Source organism: Eremothecium cymbalariae, chromosome 4, assembly GCF_000235365.1.
Source record: "Eremothecium cymbalariae DBVPG#7215 chromosome 4, complete sequence".
NCBI classification, from domain to species: Eukaryota; Fungi; Ascomycota; class Saccharomycetes; order Saccharomycetales; family Saccharomycetaceae; genus Eremothecium; species Eremothecium cymbalariae.
The window spans coordinates 630,376-653,988 of record NC_016452.1 but is presented as its reverse complement, the minus strand read 5'-3'; the positions used below and the strand labels follow the sequence as shown (position 1 = coordinate 653,988).

The 23,613-nt window shown below is 39.0% G+C and overlaps 14 protein-coding genes across 14 annotated transcripts; 8 read left to right on the top strand and 6 right to left on the bottom strand.

The window, feature by feature from the left end:
- Positions 1-175: 175 nt before the first annotated feature.
- ALT2 (alanine transaminase ALT2) lies at positions 176-1,780 on the bottom strand (the record flags this gene model as incomplete). The annotated part of the gene is made up of 1 exon (XM_003646139.1): positions 176-1,780. The coding sequence occupies one exon, from the start codon at positions 1,778-1,780 to the stop codon at positions 176-178; it is 1,605 nt and encodes a 534-aa protein (XP_003646187.1).
- A 454-nt stretch (positions 1,781-2,234) lies between these two features.
- Positions 2,235-3,539, top strand: XDJ1 (Xdj1p; the record flags this gene model as incomplete). Its single annotated transcript, XM_003646138.1, has 1 exon — positions 2,235-3,539. The coding sequence occupies one exon, from the start codon at positions 2,235-2,237 to the stop codon at positions 3,537-3,539; it is 1,305 nt and encodes a 434-aa protein (XP_003646186.1).
- Positions 3,540-3,799: 260 nt separating this feature from the next.
- PDS1 (securin) lies at positions 3,800-4,735 on the bottom strand (the record flags this gene model as incomplete). The annotated part of the gene is made up of 1 exon (XM_003646137.1): positions 3,800-4,735. The coding sequence occupies one exon, from the start codon at positions 4,733-4,735 to the stop codon at positions 3,800-3,802; it is 936 nt and encodes a 311-aa protein (XP_003646185.1).
- Positions 4,736-5,229: 494 nt separating this feature from the next.
- On the top strand, positions 5,230-6,099 carry Ecym_4304 (uncharacterized protein; the record flags this gene model as incomplete). Its single annotated transcript, XM_003646136.1, has 1 exon — positions 5,230-6,099. One exon carries the CDS (start codon positions 5,230-5,232, stop codon positions 6,097-6,099), a length of 870 nt encoding a protein of 289 aa, XP_003646184.1.
- Positions 6,100-6,387: 288 nt separating this feature from the next.
- On the top strand, positions 6,388-6,717 carry MRX14 (mitochondrial 54S ribosomal protein bL34m; the record flags this gene model as incomplete). The annotated part of the gene is made up of 1 exon (XM_003646135.1): positions 6,388-6,717. One exon carries the CDS (start codon positions 6,388-6,390, stop codon positions 6,715-6,717), a length of 330 nt encoding a protein of 109 aa, XP_003646183.1.
- A 223-nt stretch (positions 6,718-6,940) lies between these two features.
- Positions 6,941-7,768, bottom strand: MRPL1 (mitochondrial 54S ribosomal protein uL1m; the record flags this gene model as incomplete). The annotated part of the gene is made up of 1 exon (XM_003646134.1): positions 6,941-7,768. The coding sequence occupies one exon, from the start codon at positions 7,766-7,768 to the stop codon at positions 6,941-6,943; it is 828 nt and encodes a 275-aa protein (XP_003646182.1).
- Positions 7,769-7,954: 186 nt separating this feature from the next.
- TMA64 (Tma64p) lies at positions 7,955-9,649 on the bottom strand (the record flags this gene model as incomplete). Its single annotated transcript, XM_003646133.1, has 1 exon — positions 7,955-9,649. One exon carries the CDS (start codon positions 9,647-9,649, stop codon positions 7,955-7,957), a length of 1,695 nt encoding a protein of 564 aa, XP_003646181.1.
- A 169-nt stretch (positions 9,650-9,818) lies between these two features.
- On the top strand, positions 9,819-11,966 carry APC4 (anaphase promoting complex subunit 4; the record flags this gene model as incomplete). Its single annotated transcript, XM_003646132.1, has 1 exon — positions 9,819-11,966. One exon carries the CDS (start codon positions 9,819-9,821, stop codon positions 11,964-11,966), a length of 2,148 nt encoding a protein of 715 aa, XP_003646180.1.
- Positions 11,967-12,286: 320 nt separating this feature from the next.
- Positions 12,287-14,911, top strand: SUL2 (sulfate permease; the record flags this gene model as incomplete). The annotated part of the gene is made up of 1 exon (XM_003646131.1): positions 12,287-14,911. The coding sequence occupies one exon, from the start codon at positions 12,287-12,289 to the stop codon at positions 14,909-14,911; it is 2,625 nt and encodes an 874-aa protein (XP_003646179.1).
- A 436-nt stretch (positions 14,912-15,347) lies between these two features.
- Positions 15,348-17,384, top strand: VBA4 (Vba4p; the record flags this gene model as incomplete). The annotated part of the gene is made up of 1 exon (XM_003646130.1): positions 15,348-17,384. The coding sequence occupies one exon, from the start codon at positions 15,348-15,350 to the stop codon at positions 17,382-17,384; it is 2,037 nt and encodes a 678-aa protein (XP_003646178.1).
- Positions 17,385-17,911: 527 nt separating this feature from the next.
- COX26 (Cox26p) lies at positions 17,912-18,136 on the top strand (the record flags this gene model as incomplete). The annotated part of the gene is made up of 1 exon (XM_003646129.1): positions 17,912-18,136. One exon carries the CDS (start codon positions 17,912-17,914, stop codon positions 18,134-18,136), a length of 225 nt encoding a protein of 74 aa, XP_003646177.1.
- Positions 18,137-18,736: 600 nt separating this feature from the next.
- Positions 18,737-20,422, bottom strand: TRM1 (tRNA (guanine26-N2)-dimethyltransferase; the record flags this gene model as incomplete). Its single annotated transcript, XM_003646128.1, has 1 exon — positions 18,737-20,422. The coding sequence occupies one exon, from the start codon at positions 20,420-20,422 to the stop codon at positions 18,737-18,739; it is 1,686 nt and encodes a 561-aa protein (XP_003646176.1).
- Positions 20,423-20,987: 565 nt separating this feature from the next.
- DPB4 (DNA polymerase epsilon noncatalytic subunit) lies at positions 20,988-21,533 on the top strand (the record flags this gene model as incomplete). Its single annotated transcript, XM_003646127.1, has 1 exon — positions 20,988-21,533. One exon carries the CDS (start codon positions 20,988-20,990, stop codon positions 21,531-21,533), a length of 546 nt encoding a protein of 181 aa, XP_003646175.1.
- A 117-nt stretch (positions 21,534-21,650) lies between these two features.
- On the bottom strand, positions 21,651-22,427 carry NYV1 (Nyv1p; the record flags this gene model as incomplete). The annotated part of the gene is made up of 2 exons (XM_003646126.1): positions 21,651-22,336; positions 22,412-22,427. 2 exons carry the CDS (start codon positions 22,425-22,427, stop codon positions 21,651-21,653), a joined length of 702 nt encoding a protein of 233 aa, XP_003646174.1.
- Positions 22,428-23,613: the final 1,186 nt, after the last annotated feature.

Here is a 23,613-nt window from a genome sequence, read left to right as displayed (position 1 = left end):
ACCCTTATTATTAGAGGGAGTCGACCTCATTTTTAATAGATAGTGAAGGCATGCCTTTAAAATAATCATAATAAATATATAATTTTTCTTACTTAAATAAAGTGATAATGATGATCAGCTAAACAAAATGATTGCTTCCCTTCATTAGATCGGTTTAAACACCTAATTGAAATTTTCAATCCCTGTACTTATCATAGAAACTCTTATGGAAAAGTTCCCAAGACTCGATCCATTCAGTCCCAGGGCACAAAAACGTCGTCCTCAAATGGCAGGTGTCAGGAGCTTGCCCAAACCCTGAACCAGGGACAGTGCATATACCTGTACTATTCAGTAATTCAGTACAATAAAACTCATCAGGTTGCATATCTAAACTTTCAGCAGCCTTGATAGCTTTCTGTGGGAGCACTAACCTTGGAAACAGGTACATAGAACCTTGAGGTTTCCGGCATTCAACTCCTTCCAGGTTGTTAAATGTTTCCCACAATGACTTTGAGCGTTCTTGTAATGCGTTTCGGATAGAAGATCTCTCGCTAAGATCTCTTTCGTATGATTCATCACCAGGCTTTGGACGTGACAACATCAAATCCACCAGCGCCTGTCCTCCCACAGGAGAACACAGCTGAATGCTGGCCATCTTCAATATAACCTCGCGAATATCGTCACTGAAACCAACCAGCTCCATATAACCGCCCCTCTGGCCACATTCTCCCGATAACCCCTTTGAAGTAGAGTGTAACGATACCAACTGAACATTAGAAAACAATTCCTTATATCTTCTTTGTAAAGATCTCAGCACTTTCTTCATAGAGTAAAATTTTAGACCTTCAAACACATTCTCCTGATAAACCTCATCTGCAATGACAACTATGGAATATTTTGCAGCAATGACAAATATACGTTCCATAGACTCTACAGGAAGAATTGCACCCGTGGGGTTTCCTGGGTTTATTACAACTAAACATGCCGGTTTAACGCCCTTCTCAATAGACTCAATAATGATACGTTCAAGATCATCAATGTTTAGAGACCAGCCTGATTCTTCATCTAAATAATATGGAAGAGCAACTGTGTTATTAAGTGTAATCGTGGCAGTATACAGTGGATACTGCGGGATTGGGATCAAAACCCCGGATTCCTGTCCTTTACAAAGAAGTTCAATCATCAACGATGCCCCATTGGAAGCACCTGTCGTTAAGAAAATGTCTTCAGCGGAAGCAGGTTCACCATCTCGAGAGCTAAGATATTCAGCAACTGTCTTTCTAAAACCTAGCACGCCCTGTGAATGAGAATACGCTCCAATCGACGTCTGCAAGTCACGCATCATTCTTTTCGCACGCCTGACAGCATCCGGCTTATAAATAAGATTCAAAACCTCCATTGGCATCTGCAACAGATTTGGAGACTCCAGTAATGACAACACCTCTCTAGAAAAACTGAGCGGCTTCTGTCCCAATTGCTGTGGATTACCTATGTTAGCATAGATAATCTTCTTGAAAGGCAAAGAATCTGGATCCCTGCTCAACTGCCGTTCTAACTCCATTGCTCGAGCAGGAATCTTCCCACGTACCGCATATTTAGCTTCCAGGACGTTCGAATTCAAATCTTCGAGCTTTAATGGGTCTCCCGGCTCAAACCTGATTCTGCTTGTACCACTAGAAATACTACGCAAACCCATAGTAGCATGTGGAAGACCGTGCAGCACATCCATAGTGGCTTGGAGCCCACTATTCTTGATCAGCATGTTTTCCACAGTAGCTGCAGATCTCAATATAGCCATCATCTTGAAAACCAGAAGTAACTGTGAGAACTATATATTCCTGTCTTCGAGCCCAAATTGCAAAAAAAAATCGCCGTAGCCTGCTAACAATAAAAAATTTAGTGCTGTGAGGTTTTCAGACTATTAGTGCTCGAGAAACTTCTTTCCCAAATTCTATTGTTCGAGAACGATGGCCGAAAACCTGATGTTGTAGAGTTATATAAGCTAGCAATAATGAATTATAACGATAGCTGAATGAGATAAGTAATTATTTAAAACCAGTTTCTAAGGGTGGAGATATCATTTTTTTATGTTGCTAATAAATTCGTTGTGAAATATTAGCAACTCGATATTCAAAAATTTTGAGCGATCGGTCTTCAACTTCCATGCACACCAAGTCTAAAAAGAGAAAAGACGTTGTAGCCTTACATATCTCCATTGGAGGGGATAGACAAGATATTGGGATAGGTTGTGAGCGATGGGAAAAGACCTTTACTCGGTTCTAGGGATTAAGTCGAATGCTACGGAGCAGGAGGTGAAACGGGCGTATAGAAATTTAGCTCTTATGTACCATCCTGATAAGATAAGTGATGAATCTCAACGAGCCGAATCAGAGGCCAAGTTCAAAGAGATATCTGCGGCGTATGACATACTTTCAGATGAACAGAAACGGTCTGAATACGATCATTATGGGCGTTTTGATGAGGGATCTTTTCCATTTGGTGATTTTGATGATGACTATAAGCGCGGGAATGAGGATTTCATGAACTTCTTTAGGTATGGTGCAGGCCGGTATGGTCAGTATGAGGACGCGGAGCAGAAGACTTCTCAGAAGACTAAGGACTTTGTCGTTCCTCTGAAGTTGTCTACCAAGCAGTTGTATCTGGGGAAGACGTTTCAGTTTAAATTGAAGCGTAATGTGCTCTGTTCTAAATGTGAAGGATTGGGGTTGCGCAAGAGGGCAGCCCATTGCATGCCGATGAAGTGTGGAATATGTGATGGAAGGGGCTTTAAAGAACGAGTAAGTCGTATTAGTCCTGGATTTATTAGCAGAGAACGTGTTCCCTGTGATGAATGTGATGGGAAGGGAACTGTGGTTTCGAGAGATCCTAGTGACAACTGTAAAAAATGCCATGGCAAATGCGTTATTGTGGAGAACTCAATCCTTACTCTATACGTTCCACGTGGTCATCGTCATGCTGATACAATAAGGATAGATGGTCAGGCTGATATGGAAGCTGGGAAGGAGACAGGTGATCTGGTGTTTGAGATAGATGAGATTACTGATCCTGACGCAGAACTGGAGCGCAAGGGGACTGATTTGCATTGTTCGATCACTATATCGCTTGCTGAGGCATTGACAGGGTTCACAAGATTAGTTGCAAGAACGTTTGACGATAGATTGTTACGCATCACAATCCCCAGTGGGAAGGTTCTGCGTCCAGGAAATTACCTGAAGTTCACTAACGAGGGCTGGCCGATCAATAACGGTTCTCGGTTTGGAGATCTTTATGTTAAAGTGAATATTGAATTCCCTAAAGACAATTGGCTTAATGAGAAATCAGAATTGGAGGCAATTAAACACATTCTTCCAGGCCTAAAAAACAGCAGTAATTCCCACCAAGGCGATGGAGACGATCCTGCAAACACAGAGGACATAAACTCATATTACGTGATACAAGACAGCAGTAGACTACCAGATTACTTAGCCCAAGAAGGGCAGCAACGTTCAAACCAGCAGTATGGTGAGCGCAACACTGCATCAGAATGCCCTGTACAGTGAACTTTCTAATTACTTAAAATTTCATCCTTTTTGTGGTCCCCGCTCCTCCAAATATATATGGAAGATTAGCTTTGAAATATTTTTGTCGCACATGCTATATCTTTCTGTAAAAACTTGTATATAGATTTTAAGGCAATTAATTGTACATCACTCTATCAGTCTCCACTTCTTGAATATTCGATACTCTTTTTTCGATCTTTTGTTAAGTATATTGTACATATTGCTGTGCCTAAATATGTATATCATAATTACTCTTTCTTTTAGTCCAACAAAGATTGCAATTCATTAGAACTTAAACCCTTCCCAATGTCAAAACTAAATTGGATCTCATCTGCTTGTGTTCCCAATTCATCGACAATAGTTTTATTTGCAATAATATTTTCTTGTGTAGCCATTAATTCCTGTTTTTTGGATGGAGATTCGTCAATGCCACCAAAATCTAGTGGGATGAGTAGTCTTTCCCCCTCAGTGCTGTCGCTGTCATCTTCTTCTCTATCGGCGAACCTTAGAAATGGGGATGTATATGTAGCTAACTTAACAATTTCTTCATCTTCAAACTGTTCGTAACCATTTGGAATATGTTCAAGTTCAGGAACTTTCTCAGGCGCCGTCTCGATTTGAGGCACCTCTTCAGTGTCTTGATTATCTGATTCATGCAGTTTTATAAGTTTTTTTAGCCCACCGCCAAGTAACAAGCCACTACTCCCATCATCCTCATTCTCATCTTCCACTCCTGAGGTAAGCCTACTCCGCAGTTTTGCAGCAAGTGGATTACCTTCCTCATCATCATAATCATCAGATTCTTCACCATTATCCTGGGAACCATCACTGGCATCCTTCAGCACAAGTGATTTCGTTTTCGTCAAATGCGGATAATTTACCCCTAAAACGCTGCCATACTTCTTAAGCTTGCTATCTGGCATATTCTTCACAAAACTATTTGACGCGGGCCTCTTCGACTTATTCTGACCTACCATAACCCCACCGCCGACATGTCCCTGCACCAATTGCTGCTTTAAATTAAACCCACTTTGGGACCGATTCCTATCTTTAGACGCTAACGGCAACCTACTATTGTTTTTAAGGTGCACGTTAGAAGTAGATCTTTTTAATTGATGCATCGGTGTTCTTGGAACTATTGACCCCGAGGGCTCAGAACCCGTTGGTATATTCTCCTTATCCTCGTGTTTCTTCATCTCAATCGAACCTATAACCACACCTACCTCCACAGCTGATATATCACTTATATCTGGGTAATACAACCTGCTTTAAACCTCACTATTAACTTGTGTAGACTTCTGTGTTGTTTATATTTTTGTTTTTTCGTAATATTCGTTTTTCGTTTTTGATGTAATAAAAGCTGTTAAGTGAGAAAGACCAGCGCAGATTCAGTGCGGTGTTTGGGTTAGAATGTGTATATATATTTAGTTGTATGATGTAGCTAATGCAGTTATATAACGATTCGGGGTCAGCAAGAGTAGTATGTAGTGCATGGGGATGAATGCTGTGCAATGGTTGCAGTTTTTCTTTTCTTTGTGATAAAATGGCCGTTTATTTGTATGGAGATTTGTAAAATGAGCAAGGCGCGTCTAATAAGTATAATTATGGAAGTATTACATTCTGCCGATGTTGGGAAGGCGTTGTTTAAGCAAAGTTTAGTTGCCTGTGGAGTATTTAGAACAGGTGGATAATGGGTGGGATGAATAGGAAGGTTTTGGAGATTGTTTCCAGGCTGCCGCTACATGCTCATACGAAGAAGGTTATTGCAGATAATGTAGGTTCGGTTGGAAAAGGTGAGTTTAAAAGGGTTGATGTAATTGAACCTATAAATAGGTATTTGCTGAGCGGGGAGGTGTCTTACTTGAGAAGGGTAATATTTGATGTTTATTTTCGTATATTAAACCCCAAAGCTGAGCATGTCAGACAATTTGAGCGTTATTTGAAGGAGTTGCAATTGTTCTGGCCGTATGAGAGGCATAGTTGTTTGCTTTCTGGTGAGCGGCCATACAAGGATTCGGCTAGGTATTTATGGAGCAGGAACAATGCCAAGGTACTGGACATCATGAGGTATGACAGGCACTTGTGGTTACGAGATCGCGAACCCAAGTTTTCGTTGGATTCCATCTTTGGCGAGCCATTCACGCAGCAGTTGCAGTATTTGCGGCATGAGAAGGACAAGAATACATTGGGTGAGACGGAACGAATCGCACTTTTGAAGCTTATATTCTCGCACTACCTATTTGTTAAAAGCAGACCCACTCTTTGTGGCCACAAAAACCTACCTATACCAATTGTAGAGGTAGGCATGAGCCCTTTGGGAGAGGATATGCCAGATGTACGTATAGACAATCTTTTCAGGAAGCGATCCAAGGCTACTTTAAAAACACTGCTTCACGATTTTCCTCCTCTATCTAGGGAAGTAGAGTCGTTATTACACTCTATAATTAAAGAGTGTGACAGAAGTATGGGGAGGCTATATAAATGGTCCTGCAACGGCGCGTATACAATGGACCCGAAGACAAATCAATTCGAGGTAAGTTCCCTGTGCAGGATGTTATGACATATGGTTGCTCTATGGAAATATAGATGGAGGGGGGGGGGAAGGTTTACCTATTGACTTAACTAATTGGAGGTCAATAACACATTACATATGTTATGGGATATGTATGGAATGTATGGGTGTGGTGAGTTCTGAATTTTTTTTTTCTCTTGAAAAATTCGTCTTTTTGGAATTTGGCATTGGACTTAGTGAAGTTAGTCAATATTGCAATTAGATTCTCCCAAAATAAGCTGTATTTGGCAGTGTTCGAGATATTTCTAGCTTACTGCGCTTCATATTATATCTGGGATGTTATATAAAAGCAGAAGCTTACTCCAATGGTTTCCTAGAAGGTCTCTGGTGACGTTGGTGTCGTCGTTTTCCCCAATGAAATCTCTAGTCCAACCACTCGCTACTAGCGCAGCAAATACGTCAGTATCGACTTTTCAGAGGCCATCAGTGATATCCTTAGTTTTCGGTTTGAATCAAAGGAGGTGGAAAAGTAGGGGAAATACATTTCAGCCAAGTACTCTGAAACGTAAGAGGAGAGTTGGTTTTTTGGCAAGAGCAAGAAGTAAGACTGGGCAGAAGATCCTCAAGAGGAGGAAAGAAAAGGGTAGATGGTACCTGACTTATTGATGTCGCAACTACTCATGTGTATGTTTATCCATATGGGGATAAAGCAGCTTGCTTTATAGCACTTGTAAATAATTCTAACGCTATTATTTGATTGCATCAAGGAAAAACTAGTTTAATTTAATGAATTTTTTATTTTATTTTTGGTTAGATGACCCATCGAAACTATTTACACGGCTTATATATACATCTTAAAGTTCAAGTGATTTGTTATTTAGGATACAGATTATCTAAAATCAATAACAATACCCGGGCCATGTGTGCTAGTTACGGTTGTCTTACCCAATATGCTGGACTTTTTACCCTGTTGATCAGCTAAGGCTTGTTTAAATGCTTTTTGAACAGCAACTATGTTTTGAAGCAATTGCTTATCAGAGAAATCACATTTACCAACAGCTACGCTGAGAAAAGGCCCACGCTGCCTGAAGGGAACAGTAAACATGTTTTCACGGATCAAGTTAGCTATGTTCTCCGACACTGTACCTTTTTTGACCGCCGGTAGCAAACGACGGGGACCCAATACTGAGGCCAATTGTGATGTTAGTTGCGCTACCACATCTGGAGTAGCCAATGCCTTATCGAAGTCAATCGGAGTATCACCGTTTTTAATCGCTTCAATTAATTCCGTTCCACCAACCAGGTGACATTTGAACTGCTCACGTGCTACTTCTTCTTGTTCCTTGTTGTTGGTAAACACAGCCACTTTAACATCTCTGAGAGGGTTAGGGAAGAGGATATTTCCACTTAATAATGGTGCACCTTTGTCACTTACCACAACCGTCGTCAAAGAAATAGTTTGCTGCGAGGGAGGTTGCCCCACCTCTGCAGCACGTAAAAACCGAAAGGCCTGCTGAACTGGCATATAAAGAGGATGCTCAAACGGCGACTTCTTAGCAGCAGCCCTCTTTTGGAGTAATGCACGCAACTCTTTCTTCTTCATTTGTTCTTTAGAAAGCTTGGTAGTGGACGATGGGCTATTATTCGCAGCACATCTCACTGATGTAAAATTTAGCCCCCTCCTAACTGTGACAAGTTTCAAACAACGAGGAAACATTGCAACAGTAACCACCTATATTACCTTGGTTAGCCTGTTTCTATAAGTTGATGAACTAAGATGCGATAGATAGAGCTTCAATGATGCCAAATTTTCTAAAATTTGAGTTCACATCGTACATAGTTATTATTGATAACTATCGGAATCACTGTTATAACTAAGATAGTATGTAGCCAATCGACCCACCTACTTCTTTTTCTTATTCAACTTGTTATCAAAGTCAATATATTTGCTAGGAATGCCATGTTCGTTTAAGATATTTATCGCTGTATTTCCGTGAGGACCCTGAACTTGCACCTCTGTTGTACTTTGAAGTGTGCTTGGCTCTAGTACCGTGGATGATCCACTGCATCTCTTGCGTAATTCGAGTGACAATTCTTCTGGATCAACGCCGTAAATCTCAAAATTAGAGATTCTAGTAACAATCTTTCTGTGTATCTTCATTTCCGTCATGACTGAAACGTTTCGATTTTTTGACTTTAGCGGCTTTGAGGACAACGGTTTGCCATCTTTGAATATAAAAAACACTTCAGTAAAACTGGTACTCAATATCAAATCGAACATTTTAGCCCGCAAGACTTTTCTAGTGGAATCAGATGCAGATTTCTTGTATGCTAATGAAAAGAGAGTGTCATCTAAGAGAATGATCCTTTCATCTGTTGCATTCACCAGTTTCTTTTCGGTTACGTACTTGTTCAGTATAGCTTTGATATCTTTAGCCTTCAACATAGCGTTGGGGTTATTCCCCAATGCGTGTAGTGTAGCTTTCGCTGTGTTCAGTGGTTGATAATATACCACTACTTCAACATCATGCTTGTCATTATTCTTCGAGGATGTACTAACACTCTTTTGAATGGTTCGATAAGGCTGAAAGCTCTTGATTTCTGTTTTATCCTTATTTACAGAAACAACCGTGAGGTTCTCAACTTTACCCTTAAGCTTCAGAAATCCTTGGTTCTCAAAATATTTTAGGAACTTTGAAGCCCTCGCCCAAGAAGATCTCTTTAATGACACTTGCGTCTTATGAATGCGTGGGAGGTTTTTCATTACATGGTTTGCGATAAAATTAGATGCACCAATGGGAAGCTTTAAAGTGTTATCTAAAGCTAATGTGTAGTAGACAGCCTGAGTCAAAAAATGGTCGACAGTTTCAATGGACAGTTCTTCTAACTGTTCAGCCACTTCGCTCAATGAGTTAGGCTCCTCTAAGGGCCCAGAGGCAGTCTTTGCTGTTGGTAAATCTTCGTCCTCCTGAATTCCACCAGCATCATCAGCTTGAGCTAGAGCTTCTAATTCTACCTCATGTTTCTGTGAAACTAGTAACTGTGAGGGAGGTTCCACACTCATTTTAAAGACTTCCCATAAGCCATCATTGATGGTATGGAGAACCTTCACAGCTACGCCAGTTTCTCCAACAACTTTCACAATTCCGGCCAAATTTAACTGGCACACTCCTATGGCTTCAACAACAAATGGAGTTTCACTGCTGGCAACACCGACTAGTTTCCCTCTTGTACAATTATCTGAGAAGGGAGGTATAGTGCCAGGCAACATCAGATCAGCTCCATTTTTAAGTTTATTATCCAAAACATGCTTATGGGTCAGAACAACGTGCAACAGCCCTGGATATTGCCAACAGGTCAATATTGTAGGAATCAAGAATTCTGAATGCTTCTCCTTAAAGAATATGGGCTTATTATCCTCATCTGTAAAGATAGTACCCGTAGCTGTTGGTGTTTTAAACGTAGCTTGCTTCACTATAGTTGTTGAAAACTGAAACTCTTGATTGGCACACTGAGCTCTAACATTCCCTAGTAACTTCTTCCTCTCTGAATTCTTAAGATTACTAGCTGATTTGATAGTCGGCTTTTTCTTGAACATATGTTTCTTAATTACCTTTGTCGCCTAAGCGTCCTAGGATAACTACAAGGAAGGTTATCTTCATCTTCAACAAACCTTTGTGGAAACCACTGAAATAGCGCACACGACCAAAACATACCAAACAAAACCCCACAAGAGAGTAACGTAAAAAACTTTGTATTCAATTCAAATGACACAGTGGAAGGTTAAATTGACTAAACAATGGGATGGACTAGTAGATCCATTTTGGAATGATAGATTATCTCTATGGGGAATTCATGAAAAGGGCAATGTCAATATATTTAGGTACATTGATGGTCGCAAGATGGGCTCAATACCACTTAGATTAAAGTCCAATGAAGAGATTTTAACTTGCCAGTTGGAGCCAAATGATGGGGATTTGTTTGCAGTTGTATTGAGATCGGGGTCCGTCAAGGTTTATAAAGGACGACAAGACGTTGACAGTTCAGATCCAACAGATGGGGCAGACATGGTTGGAACTATTGTCTTAGGTCGTGGTGAATGGTTTAATATGGAACAATTTGTTTGGAATCGTATTAAGTGGAAGTCTAGGGGGGCTTTTAAGGGTGATTTTGATACTGTATTGACGCAATGGTTGCCAAAGTTAACAGAAATGAATGTTAGTCCTCAAGGGAAGCTTACATGTACACCATTGGAATTTGAAGGCCCTGAATGGAATGCGAGTCTTTCAGAAAATGAGTCAAATATGTTTTTAACATATGACAATGCTACTAGAAAAGTGATGGTTTCTATCGATGGAACGTTCAACTTTAGGTATGGTGAGAAGAACAAGTTTCCCACAAAAGTTACCAATATACTATCCGGAAATGCCAACAACTATGTGTTTCTAAATGATGAAGATTGGCAATTACAGATTATTAAACTAGAGTTTACTGAATCACATCAAATGCATGAGCTAATGAAGTGTTGTTCTCAGATACAGTTTTTGATGAAGTATCTCAGGGACAATCATAAAATAATTGGAGTGAAGCTCATGGAGCCACATGCAACATTTATAAATAGTCTCTTCCCAGATGAACAGGCATCAAGGCTTTTGAAAGGATTGAAGGACGTGTTTTATCTTGGCTACTCGGCTGAGAAAAATATCGAGAATTGGTTTACATTGAAATTAGGTAGACATGGAATAAGCATTTGGAAACAACGCAATCATCTATTTTGGTCAAGCAGCCAAGGAATCTTAGTCACATGTATGATACCTGCTTGTGAGAGATTGATCGTCGCTGTGAAGAGACTACAAGGTTTAATCAAAAGTCTAAAACTAAATATTTTTGGTCTCGATGATGATGAAGAATTAATCGCACCAGAGGTAGATGAACTTTTACAAATGGGGCTTGATACTTTGACGGAAATTGTCAAACAGGTAGAAAAATTCCACATTGGAGAAAACATGTCCATTGACGGATTGACATGGATCGAATATATGATAGACAGCTTACTCCGTGGTGAAGAAGATGACGGAAACAATAGCAATGGGCAGGATTGTGCATTATCTAATGATGTAGATGCATTAGATACATATCCAAAGGAGCATTACTCTACCCAACTTTTTCTAAACAACTTCGTTTTGCCAACCCAAACTTATAAGTGGATCAAAAATGATTTCCCAAACAAGTTAGAAAGCCTTATACGGCAATTTGATCTTGTACAAAAGAACTATACTGCTAAATGGATCAAAAAAATGATTAAGGTGTCTGGTCCAATTCGTAAACTTAGAAGTATAACTGGTCAACGGCTTAAAGATGCCATTATGGATGGTGATGTAATATACATGATTTGTTCCAAATCATCCTCTACAACATCACAAGGTACTGATCAAGACCAAAGCCGAGAACAGATCCAAGAGCAAGATGACCATCAAGAGGTAGACCAAGAGCAAGACCAACTGCAGGATCAAGACGAAGAGTTTACTATTATCCAATATGACTCCACCTCAAAAGAATTGACTAAGCAACTGATACCACTTCCAGAGACCCTTTCGTCAATAGTTAGCATTAAATTTGTTCCAGGTGAACCAGGACGTTTTCTAATGTTAACAGAAGATGGCTATCTGAGAAGGTATCTCGTTAATTATTCAAGCTCTCTTGGCATAAAAGACCCATCTCGTATAACAATATACAATGATCTGAAGATTTTAATGGAACCGTCCACCTTAGAGCTGCTGAATAAGAATGCTGCCGAAAACAGAATGATAGTGCATTCCGATATGGCTGTGACAATACTATCCTCTTTTACAAACGAGCAAGGAGTTTTGGAGCCACATACCTCTTATTGTCAGCTTGCAGTCCATCTTATGTAATATTAGTTTCCATCATTATCACGTGAGCTTTCCAAAATTGAGGTTATTTTGCCTTATAAGTCTCAACCTTTAGCACCACAGTTAGAGATATTACCAAGATCCATTAGATTTCCAATGTGTATCAATAGTAAAGGGGACCAGCCTGGTATGGCTACATAAAGCGGACATGTCAACCTTCTTTCGTTCTTTATTTTAAACTAGTATTTTCCAGCACTAGTTGTAGAAAGCCTCTAAAGTTGTGAAAGGGTTTTGCAGATAATCTTAGATATCTGGCCTTTGACTTGATCAGCTAGTGAGACTTCTAATTTTTGAACTATAAAATGTTTATCTTAAGAGAGAATTCAGACGGTATTGAGAGCCAGGCCTCAACTATATCTGATACGCAGAATTTGAGAACTGTTGATAATAATAATCGAGGCCTTCAGGACACTTCTGGTTTAGATGAATTAGAAACTGATTATACCCGTTTTAAAACCAACGAAGATTCTGCAGGATATTCGGGGGCTGAAAATGAAAGGTCTAGAATCGATAAGTTTGATTCTGTGGGCTCAAGTCTTCAGTTTGCAAAATATGATGGAAATGCTCTCCCAGATTTTAAAGCCCCTCCATACTACGAAACCACTGTTACGTTTATGGAATACTATGATCGGACTATTCGTTCAAGGGTTGGAAGAAGTTTTTTTCGCTCATACTTTTTGTCGCTCTTTCCAATAATTAAATGGATTCATCATTATAACTTTGCATGGATGTACTCAGATTTTATAGCTGGTATTACTGTAGGTTGTGTTTTGGTTCCACAATCTATGTCTTATGCCCAGCTGGCTGGGTTGAAACCAGAATATGGTCTTTATTCCTCATTTATTGGTGCCTTCATATATTCATTTTTCGCAACTAGTAAGGATGTCTGTATAGGGCCCGTTGCAGTTATGTCAGTGCAAGTTTCCAAGGTCATTAGTCATGTTATAGACCAGTTGCCTGAGGGCACCCCGATAACCGCGCCCATGGTTGCTAGTGCTTTGGCACTTTTCTCCAGTATTTTGGTTATACCGATTGGACTTTTGAGGTTAGGGTTTATTCTTGAGCTAATATCTGTAACAGCAGTTGCAGGTTTCATGACGGGTAGTGCGCTATCAATATTAGCTAGCCAGTTGCCTAGTCTTCTTGGTATCCAAAAAATCAATACAAGGGTTGAAACTTACAGAGTTTTAATATCCACATTAAAACATTTAAATGGGTCCGATATTAATGCTGCATTTGGTTTAATTTGCCTTGCTCTCTTATTTTTTTGGAAGTGGACTTGTGGATATCTTGGTCCAAAATTGATTTCGAAATATCTCAGACCAAATTCCAAAAAGGCCCGTATATGGCAATCTTTCTTCTTTTATGCTCAAGCTTTAAGAAATGCCTTTGTGCTCTTTCTAGCCACTTTCGTTTCGTGGTTGGTCATTGGGCGCCATAAGAAGAAAACATCAATCTCTGTATTGGGAACTGTACCTTCTGGTTTAAAACACGTTGGCGTACCAACGATACCGAGTGGTCTTGTTCACAAATTGATGCCACAGCTTCCCCCGGCAGTGATTATTTTACTATTGGAACATATTACGATTGCCAAGTCATTCGGTAGAATCAACAATTACAAGATTGTGCCCGACCAGGAATTAATTGCAATCGGTGTGACGAATTTAATTGGATCGTTTTTTAATGCATACCCTGCAACAGGTTCATTTTCTAGATCTGCTCTGAAGGCAAAGTGTAACGTGAAAACGCCGTTATCTGGTTTGTTTAGCGGTGCTTGTGTGTTGCTTGCCCTATACTATCTGACCTCTGCATTCTACTATATCCCTAAGGCTGCCCTATCTGCTGTCATAATCCACGCTGTTGTGGATCTTATTGCATCCTACAAACTCAGTTTTTATCTTTGGAATACAAACCCCTTTGATCTCATATCGTTCCTTGCCACAATTCTCCTCACTATATTTTCCAGTATTGAGAATGGCATATATTTTGCAGTAGCATTCTCTATGGCTACTTTGCTAATGAAAAATGCTTTTCCAAGTGGAAAGTTTCTGGGCTATGTCAAAATTACTGAGGTGTCAAACCTGAATGTTTTTGAAGATCTAGATTCTATCGGGAACAACGATCCAGAGCTCCCTCAGGAAATTTCAAAAGATTCCAAACTCGCAAAGGATCCAGATGTGCACGCATCAGCTAATCTTATGGCTTCCAAACTAGATGTTCGGTTTCACACCAAATGGGTTCCTTTGGATAATGGATATTCGAGAGAGCTCAATCCTGAAATTGCAGTACATATGCCACCCCCAGGTGTCATAGTTTATCGGCCAACAGAATCGTGGCATTATCTCAATTGTTCCCGACAGTTCGATATCATCGTTGATCGAGTGAAAACCCTAACTCGACCAGGAAAATTGGTTAATCATTTGAGGAAAAGTGAACAATTATGGTGCGAACCAGGTGACTGGGTACCCCCTCTGTTTTTGCGCAAATTCTTCAAGAAGTATAGGCATAAAGCAGCCAAGCCTGAAGTTGTAGAGCAAGTAGATAATAGGCCAGTACTCAAAATACTTGCCATGGATTGGACACAAGTTACCCATGTTGATTCTACCAGTATCCAGAGTCTCATTGATCTAAGAAAAACAATTAACAGATACGCTGATAGACAGGTTGGATTCCACTTCAGTGGTATAGTCTCACCATGGATTAAGAGGGCCCTAGTCCATGCAGGATTTGGAACCATAAACGAAAATTATTCTAATGATCCCCTACTACTGAAATATTCTACTTACCATGTGGTTCAAAATGTTTTATCTGCAGATGAAGAAAATCAGCAAAACTCAGAAATCTCTGCTTCCCTAGACGTTGCTTCTGGCACTAACTTCCCATTCTTCCATATAGATATGCCTGATTTTACTAAATGGGACATCTGAATAATGCAAAATGTTACACATTGACTCAACGTCTTTCTGTCGATCACGACTATGTAAATTTGGTGCCTGTATTACAGGCTTATGATTCTATTTTCTGTATAATATACTCCTTTGTCGTACGTAAATTATTAATTAGAGTTAATTATCTCTTACTGTTCGGGTATTTCATTATCTGAGCCGATATCGCTCTGAGATATTTTTTGACTTTTTAATCGAATTAGGTTTGACGGAATTTATGAACGGCTTCATTGATGTGAAATATTAAAGAACTTTGGTAGCTGTAAAACAAATTGATCGATCTCAGGGTTCTTTTGCAGATCTCAGATATTAGTTAGCTTTAAATATTGTATTGGGGGTTGCAGGTTTGTCAGCCCATAGAAACAATTTAACCTTTTAAAGAAGATAACGCTAATATTACATTGTTCCCTCGGGAAAGATGGGACGAAAGAGAAGTGGTATCAAGACCAAGGAACGTAACAGACTAAAAGAGTTCGCTAAATTAAAGGGAAGACAGAGGACCCTGAAGTCTGATGAAGCTGGAGAGACATATCTTGGAGATAAAAGCAACACAATTAGCTTTGGTCCTTATTCTAGGTCATCAGATGAATCTCAGGGTGAAACTATACCTTTTTTGACACGAATTGATAAAAATGTGATCCAGGATACCTCCAGTGGCCGTCCAGGTTTTGTTATTAATAAATTGGAAGTACAGGAATTATCTTTAGGATCGGCAGGATCCCAATCAACTACTATTTTGAATTCTTCATATGGTAGTACTAGTACTACAGTTACACCTGATTCCAATAAAAATGGTAACGTTTTCATAAGGTCTAGTTCAGTTGAAGTTGGTAACATTGGAGATTCCCAGAATATTTCTCAAATAAGATTCGCGGCAATTGTGAGTTCGTTGGTTGTTGGGGTGTTTTTAGGGTCATTAGATGGTACTATTTTGTCAACTCTTCTGGATTATATTGCATCTGAATTCGAGGCTTTGCCATATATCTCATGGATTGCTGCATCATATCTTCTATCTGCTTGTATATTTCAACCATTATATGGTAAGTTATCTGATATTTTTGGCAGAAAGGCTATACTGCTTTTCTCGAATTTGATGTTTGGTCTAGGATGCCTGGTCTGTGGGACGGCTCCCACAGTTTGGTGGTTGCTTGCAGGTAGGTTTGTAGCAGGTATTGGAGGAGGAGGCTTAACTTCAATGCCTTCTATTATTATTTCAGATATTGTACCCTTGAGATCTAGAGCGTCGTATCAAGATCTTTTTAATATCTGTTATGTTTTAGGCATCACGTTGGGTGGTTCAATGGGTGGTTGGTTAGCTGAATATGGTGGTTGGCGTTTGGTATTCCTGCTACAGGTTGTCGCTGCCCTGATAAGTGGATGTTTCATACAAGCTTTTCTGATATTGCCAAAAGTTCATCATGGCAATGGCATAGCGTTAGCTAATAAAGAATCACTAAAAACCAAACTCTACATGATGGATTGGCTGGGAACTTTTTGTCTCGTTATATTTTTGGCGTCATTGACTCTAACTTGCTCATTAGTTGACCTAAATTTTAATTTTCTATTGTTATTAATACTATTGATGTTTGTGTCCGGATATTATTTTGTTTACCATGAGCTTAACATTGCCGCTGATCCCATTCTGTCAGTTCATTTACTAACAGATCGGAATGTGTTGGCGTCATCTTTGGCCAACTTTTTTTGTATGTTAAATGATGTGCTTACTATCTTCTATGTTCCAATGTATTTCGCCAGTGTGCTATATATGGGCCCCAAAGAAATCGGAAAGCGTACTATTATAAGCTTCCTCGGTACCAGTATAGGTTCTTTTGGCACAGGTTACTACATCAAACGTAGAGGAAAGTATCGTACATTTATTTGCTTAGCATGCATAATTGGAATTCTAGGTCAACTACAGATCGCATTAATAAAGCCTTCTATTTCTACCTGGAGGCAGTACTTGTTGTTACTCATTCCTATCCTGTATACAACGACGGTAAGGACATCACTACTTATTTCACTTATAGCCGCAGTCCCCTACAAAAATCAAACAGCAGCGGCATCTATTTCCTACACATTCAGATCTACTGGTGCTATACTTGGTGCATCCTTGGGCGGTGGAATTTTTAGAAGTTCGCTCAAGTCTTTATTAAACACTAATATTATGCCTCTAGAGAGCGAAATCCATCCTAAAAGCCAGCTCTTACATATTATAGATAAAGCTACCCATTCTACTGATTGGGTGCACAGGGAATCTCCCGAGTACGCCATCCCTATCTTAATCTCTTGCTACCATTATGTTTGCAAGCGTATTTTCACCTTTTCTGTGGTATGCGTTCTATTCACTTCCATTTCATGTTATTTCCTCAAAGAATACCCGGTTCATGCATCACAACCCCAGGAATATATTTCCCAAGATAGCATGGATACTTATAATGACCAGACCCCTAAGTGATTTGATATCACGCAACTTTAATTCTAAAGCTTGTCCTGGTGTGCTAAATATACCATTATTATAAGTGAAAACAACTTCATTTTACTCGAATATCACTAATTGTGCTCTTTGTGGCTATAAATCCGAAAATTCCGGTATATTTTAATGGGTTTCCATCGTATTGAGCTTGGATTGTTACCGCCGAGTATTAGTATTAGGTGTACAGCCGTATGTTCTTACGCCCGCGTGCCTAAATGGTGTGATTCTTGTCTCCACAACCTCGCGGCGAAACCGCTGGCGCCATTTTTAACATAATCAATGCGGTAATGATGGTATCCTTGTATTTAGCTAGATGACCAATTTAATAGCCAGTCAAATACATTTTTAGTATTAATGATAGAAACCGGTCATCATGCCCAGGTGAGAAGGCTATATATATACATAGAATGCGTTTTTATCCTCGAGAATAACTAATATATAATTTTTTTTACTAAACAATAGTAAAAACATATAAGTATTATTAAGACTCTCAGAAAAAGAGTTTCAGCATGTTATATTCCAGAATATTAAAAGCTGTTTCTACCATACCTAAGTCACCTATGTCGAATATTGGAGCTCGGAGAGCTGCCACTTCTAAACACATTGGCGAACCCTGGATGGTCACAGAAACTAAGAGATTGGTGCCAACCATTTTAATTTGGGGCGGCACAATGACAGGAATACTACTATGGCCTATTATTTTCAGAGTTTATATTGAAGAAATTTTAAAATAGTTTCTGTTGTTGTTTATACAGTTGCTGATGAATCAAGGAAGTAAAAGTTGAAAATAAAAGTCCAGACATGTGTAACGTTACAAATATTATTTTTTCTTAGCTAACTAATATATATATAATAAAGACCGCCATTAGTCCATATGAAATAGAGTTGCATAAACCTCTGTATATATATATATGCTTATTTTATTATCCTTTTTGGGTGACGCAGACATGGAAGCTTCACGCGATTCTTTTTTTTCTACGGGCTCGAGACACAATATCGTTTTATAACTGCAGCATAAAGTGTAACGTTCTTCATAGCTCAGAATAACTAAATATTGGAAACCACTAGCAGAAGGATATAAGTTGATACATTCTATTTATAACTAAGGTTATATTAAAATATTATCGATATTATAAGATTATATTATACAATGTAGTAATACTGTGTAATATAGAATATATATGCAGCCAGCCAGCTACTGGTATATAAACTGTGGCATCGACCAAGCCTGTTTCTGGGAGGATTGATAACAGGGCTTTAAAATAGGGAAATATAGTTGATGTTTTTAGCATGACTCTAATTTAAAGGAAAATCTGTATACTAATGACAATACGCTATTGAGGTTTTGCCTTCGGTCCCCAGTTTTTTGTAGGGTTCTCCTGATAGCGAACCATCTTCAATTTCCTAAGTTTCTCGACCTTACCACTTTGTTCATTTGGATCAAAAGACAATTTTTCATCCCACATATGTTCGGATCCGCAAATTTGATCATTTGTCAATATTTTATACCCACGCCCATTGGTATTCATCTTGTTGATATCAACAAGATCATTATCTAGGCAGTACTTCTTCATGACATACCAAACAGCGTCCCAGGGTGCATCTGTCTTCAACGAAGAAGCTTTCGCATGCGTCAATGATGAAGTGTATCCCAAAGATCCAAGACCAGCAACAATAGTTTTCAATGGTGGTACTTGAAATTTTAAAATAGATGATAACGAATTTGGAGAAAAATAGAATGGTACATTCAACTCATTTTTGGCCAACGTCAGCATACCTTCAATTCTTTTCCTAGTTCCATAAACTTCATCATTGTGTTCTTCCCGATTAATTCTTAGCACTTCATCCAGAAATTGCTGGTTATGCAATGTACCGGCATACATAGGGCCTACGACATGATGGACAGCTCTACAATACTTACAATTCCTGTCCACTGGAGGGCCTTGTGCCAATGAATATTTGATGAAAGCTTTACCCTTTTTAGATACACGCTCGGACTGTTTCCCCAATCTCTGAGTATGATAAGATCCACACCCACTACACATATACCCAGTCATGGTATTATTTTGCAAGTTCTTCACTTCAGTTGGGCTTGTTCTAACACGAATGAATACACGGATATAAAAATCAATGCTCAATGATAGAAGTGGTTCTATGCTTTTCTTATATTTTGCAGCACTACTGCCCAATAAATTAAGAACCAATCTAATGGCACTTTCATGAGTAGCATCATGACCCGCCATATTTACACCTCCATAAAGAGCAAAGCACTTTTCAGGATAACCATTTCCTGCTAGGACGGAAAGGTCCGTGCAGGTAACAAGCATAAGGCCGCCATCTTCAATACATTGCATTGAAGAATCTATAAATGGCGTAGCCGTTCCATATGGGTCTAAATCTATCACGTGGAATTTCCCTCCCTCACTTTTGGTACGGTACATCAAAACATTGGCGTCATCTTTATTTGGAGTAACTATATTAGACACATCATTGAATTGGACGTTTCTTTTAATAGATTCTACAGCGTCTGCAAGCAAATCATTGGCAACAATTTGTTTGGCATTTGGAATCTCATGTGCGTAACGGATTGCACGTAACCCTGTAGCAGATAAAGCCTCAAGAATTCTCATGTATGGCAGCCCTGGAGGAGAGTTAGATTTTATTGCTCCATCATTTCCTGCACCATCAGTGATCCTCCTTTTCTTGGTAGACCCAGACTCAATGCCGTCAAATGACCGCTTATTGTTGGTATAACTGGCTTTCGTGCTATTGCCATCGTTAGTAGTTCCATATAAATTATCCCACGCCTTAATACATGTGATACTGAGATCTCTATTAAATTGCTGAACTGGATTATAGAATACTGTTTCCTTTTCAGGGAATAATATTTGGGCTTTCCCTTCTGTTACAACATTAAAGTCAGAAAGGTTGATGGCAGGCTTAGAAGGGGTATTCGCATTCCGCGACGACGAACCAGTCCCTAAATTAGCCTTCAATTTATGAAGTGCAGCTCTAAGCATATTCAATTGTTCTATCCTTGCTTCAAGCAGAGTTACTGTGTATTAATCAATGAGAAAACATGATTTTGTTCAAGAATGGCAGTTCGGCGATGAGCTTGATTTTTTTTCAACCAACCAATCTTCGTAATCAACTTTCATACAAGTTACGATGGGGTAATGCTAGATGTCAAGCCCAAGCCAAGGCATACTTAAGAAAAGCTAGGTTCGACTTAAAGTTATATTGCAGCTCAAGGCTACTTTATCCTGATCCACAAAGCAAGACTTCGATTCCTGTATTTGTCGGTTATCTTATCTGTCTTGGCCAATTTGTCAAACTGCCTCTTAAGCATACGAGAATAAATAATAGAAAGCATAAAGTGTTGTAGCGTGAATCACGAGCTTCCAACTTCAAATACATATCTATGTCTTGCATTATTTAATACTTCTTATATGATATGACCGAATGAAGTATTCATCTCTTGCGTTCTTAAAAAGATAATATATTGAATCGGACAAGATGAAAGTTTCACCCTCAAGTGTCATAAATAACCACTAACAACTTTAAAAGGTTAAAAGAGACTCAATTATGCCGCCAAAGGGCTGGAAAAAGGATGCTCAAGGGAACTACCCAACAACATCTTATATCAAGGAACAAGAGAAATTAACCGTGGACGACCTACTGTTCCCTAAGTCCATTATCACCGCTCTAGCAAAAGATTCAATCCAACAAATAGATACCGACAGCAAGATTTTGATTTCGAAAGATGCCTCATTGGCACTACAGCGGTCGTCCACAGTTTTTGTAAATCATGTTCTAATGGCTGCTCGCGAAATTGCGCAGAATAATGATCGCAAGTCTTGCAATGAGGAAGATGTTTTGAACGCTCTAGACCAAATTGGCATGGTAGGTTTTAAATCCATTGTCAGGGTGAAAGTAGTTGAATATGAGAAGTGTTTGCAACAGAGGAAAGCTGAAAAGGCTGCAGCTGCAGCTCGAGCTGGGTCTAAGAAAGATGATCAACTATTGGAGGATAACAGTGAGCCCCCAGAGCAAGAACATGAGCAGGATGATAGTGTGACGTCCGACTTAGAAGGAGCCTCCACAAAAAGAGTCAAGATTAGTGAAGAATGAATACATTATTTTATCTTTACTTATAGAACATTTTTTAAAATATATATATAGTACGGTCAAAGAAGCAGAACCAGATTGAAACCGTAAATGTATTATATTATGTCTTCGGATAGTAATTCATAAGTGTAATATAACCCACAGTAGGAACAGGGAAACCACGGTCACAATACCACATATAGACCAAAATTTAACGTTATTCCACCACATTTTCCTCCTAATTTTCACTGCTTTTCGTTGGAAATTAAAGCTGGACTGGTTTAACTGTGAGGTTTGATCAACAAGTAATGATATTCTTTCCTGTCTTTGTAGGAATTTATCAATATTATCATTCATCACATTTAAAATTGTCTGTAAATCTTGCTCCGTAACTTCGCTCGTCGATGAATCGTGATACGAAAGTAACTCTTGGTGGAAGTCATCAATAACCGTTTCCAAATTGTGTTTTAATGAGCTATCATCATCATTATTCAGCCCCTTCAATTGTGTCAACGTACGTAATGGAAGGATCTTAGGTATATCCGTGGAAGTAAAACAAACAAGGGTTTGTCCATCATCATTTGTAGTATAGTAACAATCGTATCCATCAATCAGACTAACTGTTGTCTTAGTAACTTTGTTCCCTTTCAAACGAACTACTTTGGGTATTACAACACTATGAACTAAATCATGAAGAGTGTCTTTCGTGATATCCTTTTGAGCCGTATTCGATAACGAACCATACCCAGCTTCCCTCCTACCGTTTTCATTAAACCATTGGCATCGTGTGGTCGACTTGTCTTTGTTAACTATTTCAACATAGGTGACTGAAACAAAAACGTCTTAGTATTACTTATCCAAAGTTTTATGAAAAAAACAAAACCTCAGCAACTCACACTTACCGTTATATTTCTTCATATTATAGGCTTCTGTTATCCTCTCTAATGGCTGGATATTAGATAGGTAGGCAAGAATAAGCCGTGTCTTTAGTTGTGGGAATGTCGACCACGCCCTTACTACTTCGGGACCTCGGAATAAGAATCTTCACCATCAAGAGCTTTATAATCATGTGACAGAATAATTAAATATATATAAGGTCAAGCTTAGCTGCAACGCAACCCGTCATCTAATAACGAGATGCAACTAAATGCTACTTTGGGGAAACATTGGGTATATTCCGTGAAGCAACAATGATTTGAATCGTTTCTATATTTATGTGAAGACAAAAGTCTGGACATAGGAAATAGCCATATCGACCAGCCCACCACAAAGTTGGTTTTACTAGTCAGCTTAGTTATCTAGATTATGGCCATTGGCCAACAACCATTGGATATACATTTTATGGGTATTATCAATAGTTGCCTTCTAGCATTGACACTTCAGTTAAGTACGGACGGATTATCGCACGCACGTAAGTTTCTCAGAAAACGCGAGATCGAACAAACTGAAAGTGCGTAATGATGGATGATCCAGCTCGGGGGAACGATTGTTGGTATTTCAGGGTTCTAGTTGGGTCTGCAGTTCTTCTCATGGATACTAATTCTTTCTTTTCAATGCTTATTATTTAATTTATGTTTATGTGTGTAGATGGAGGAGGGTATGAATTATGCTTTCGTGCAGTTTGGGACAACAATAGACATGGCGATTTCATGGGGGTGTGAAGTATATTTAGGTAGAGTACTTCATCGGTGTGTCACTAGAATTGGATGTAGAGCTATCGATATTGGCAGTTTTAGCAAAAACTACTGGGCCTCGTGTACGATCTTTAAATTTATTTTCCTCGTTGTATAGATGGAATGTAAGGACCTTTTTATTATTTTATTGTGCTTGATTGAACTATGATAATTATTTACCTGCTAACCATTTTGGCGGTGAAAGTTGGGGTTAAAAAGATTGGAAATAAATATGTTTAAGACATGCAATTGCGCTGAGAAGCAATTCTCTAGATTCGTAAGCACATGCAAACTGGTAAATTAAATATTATATGTTCATTTCCGATTAAACGCTATATTTTTTGTACATCCGAAGTCTGTATTTATATGAGTCGCCAGTTGCTACACATCTTGTGGTGTTCTTACAAAGGGTGTGTGTATGTTTATATGCA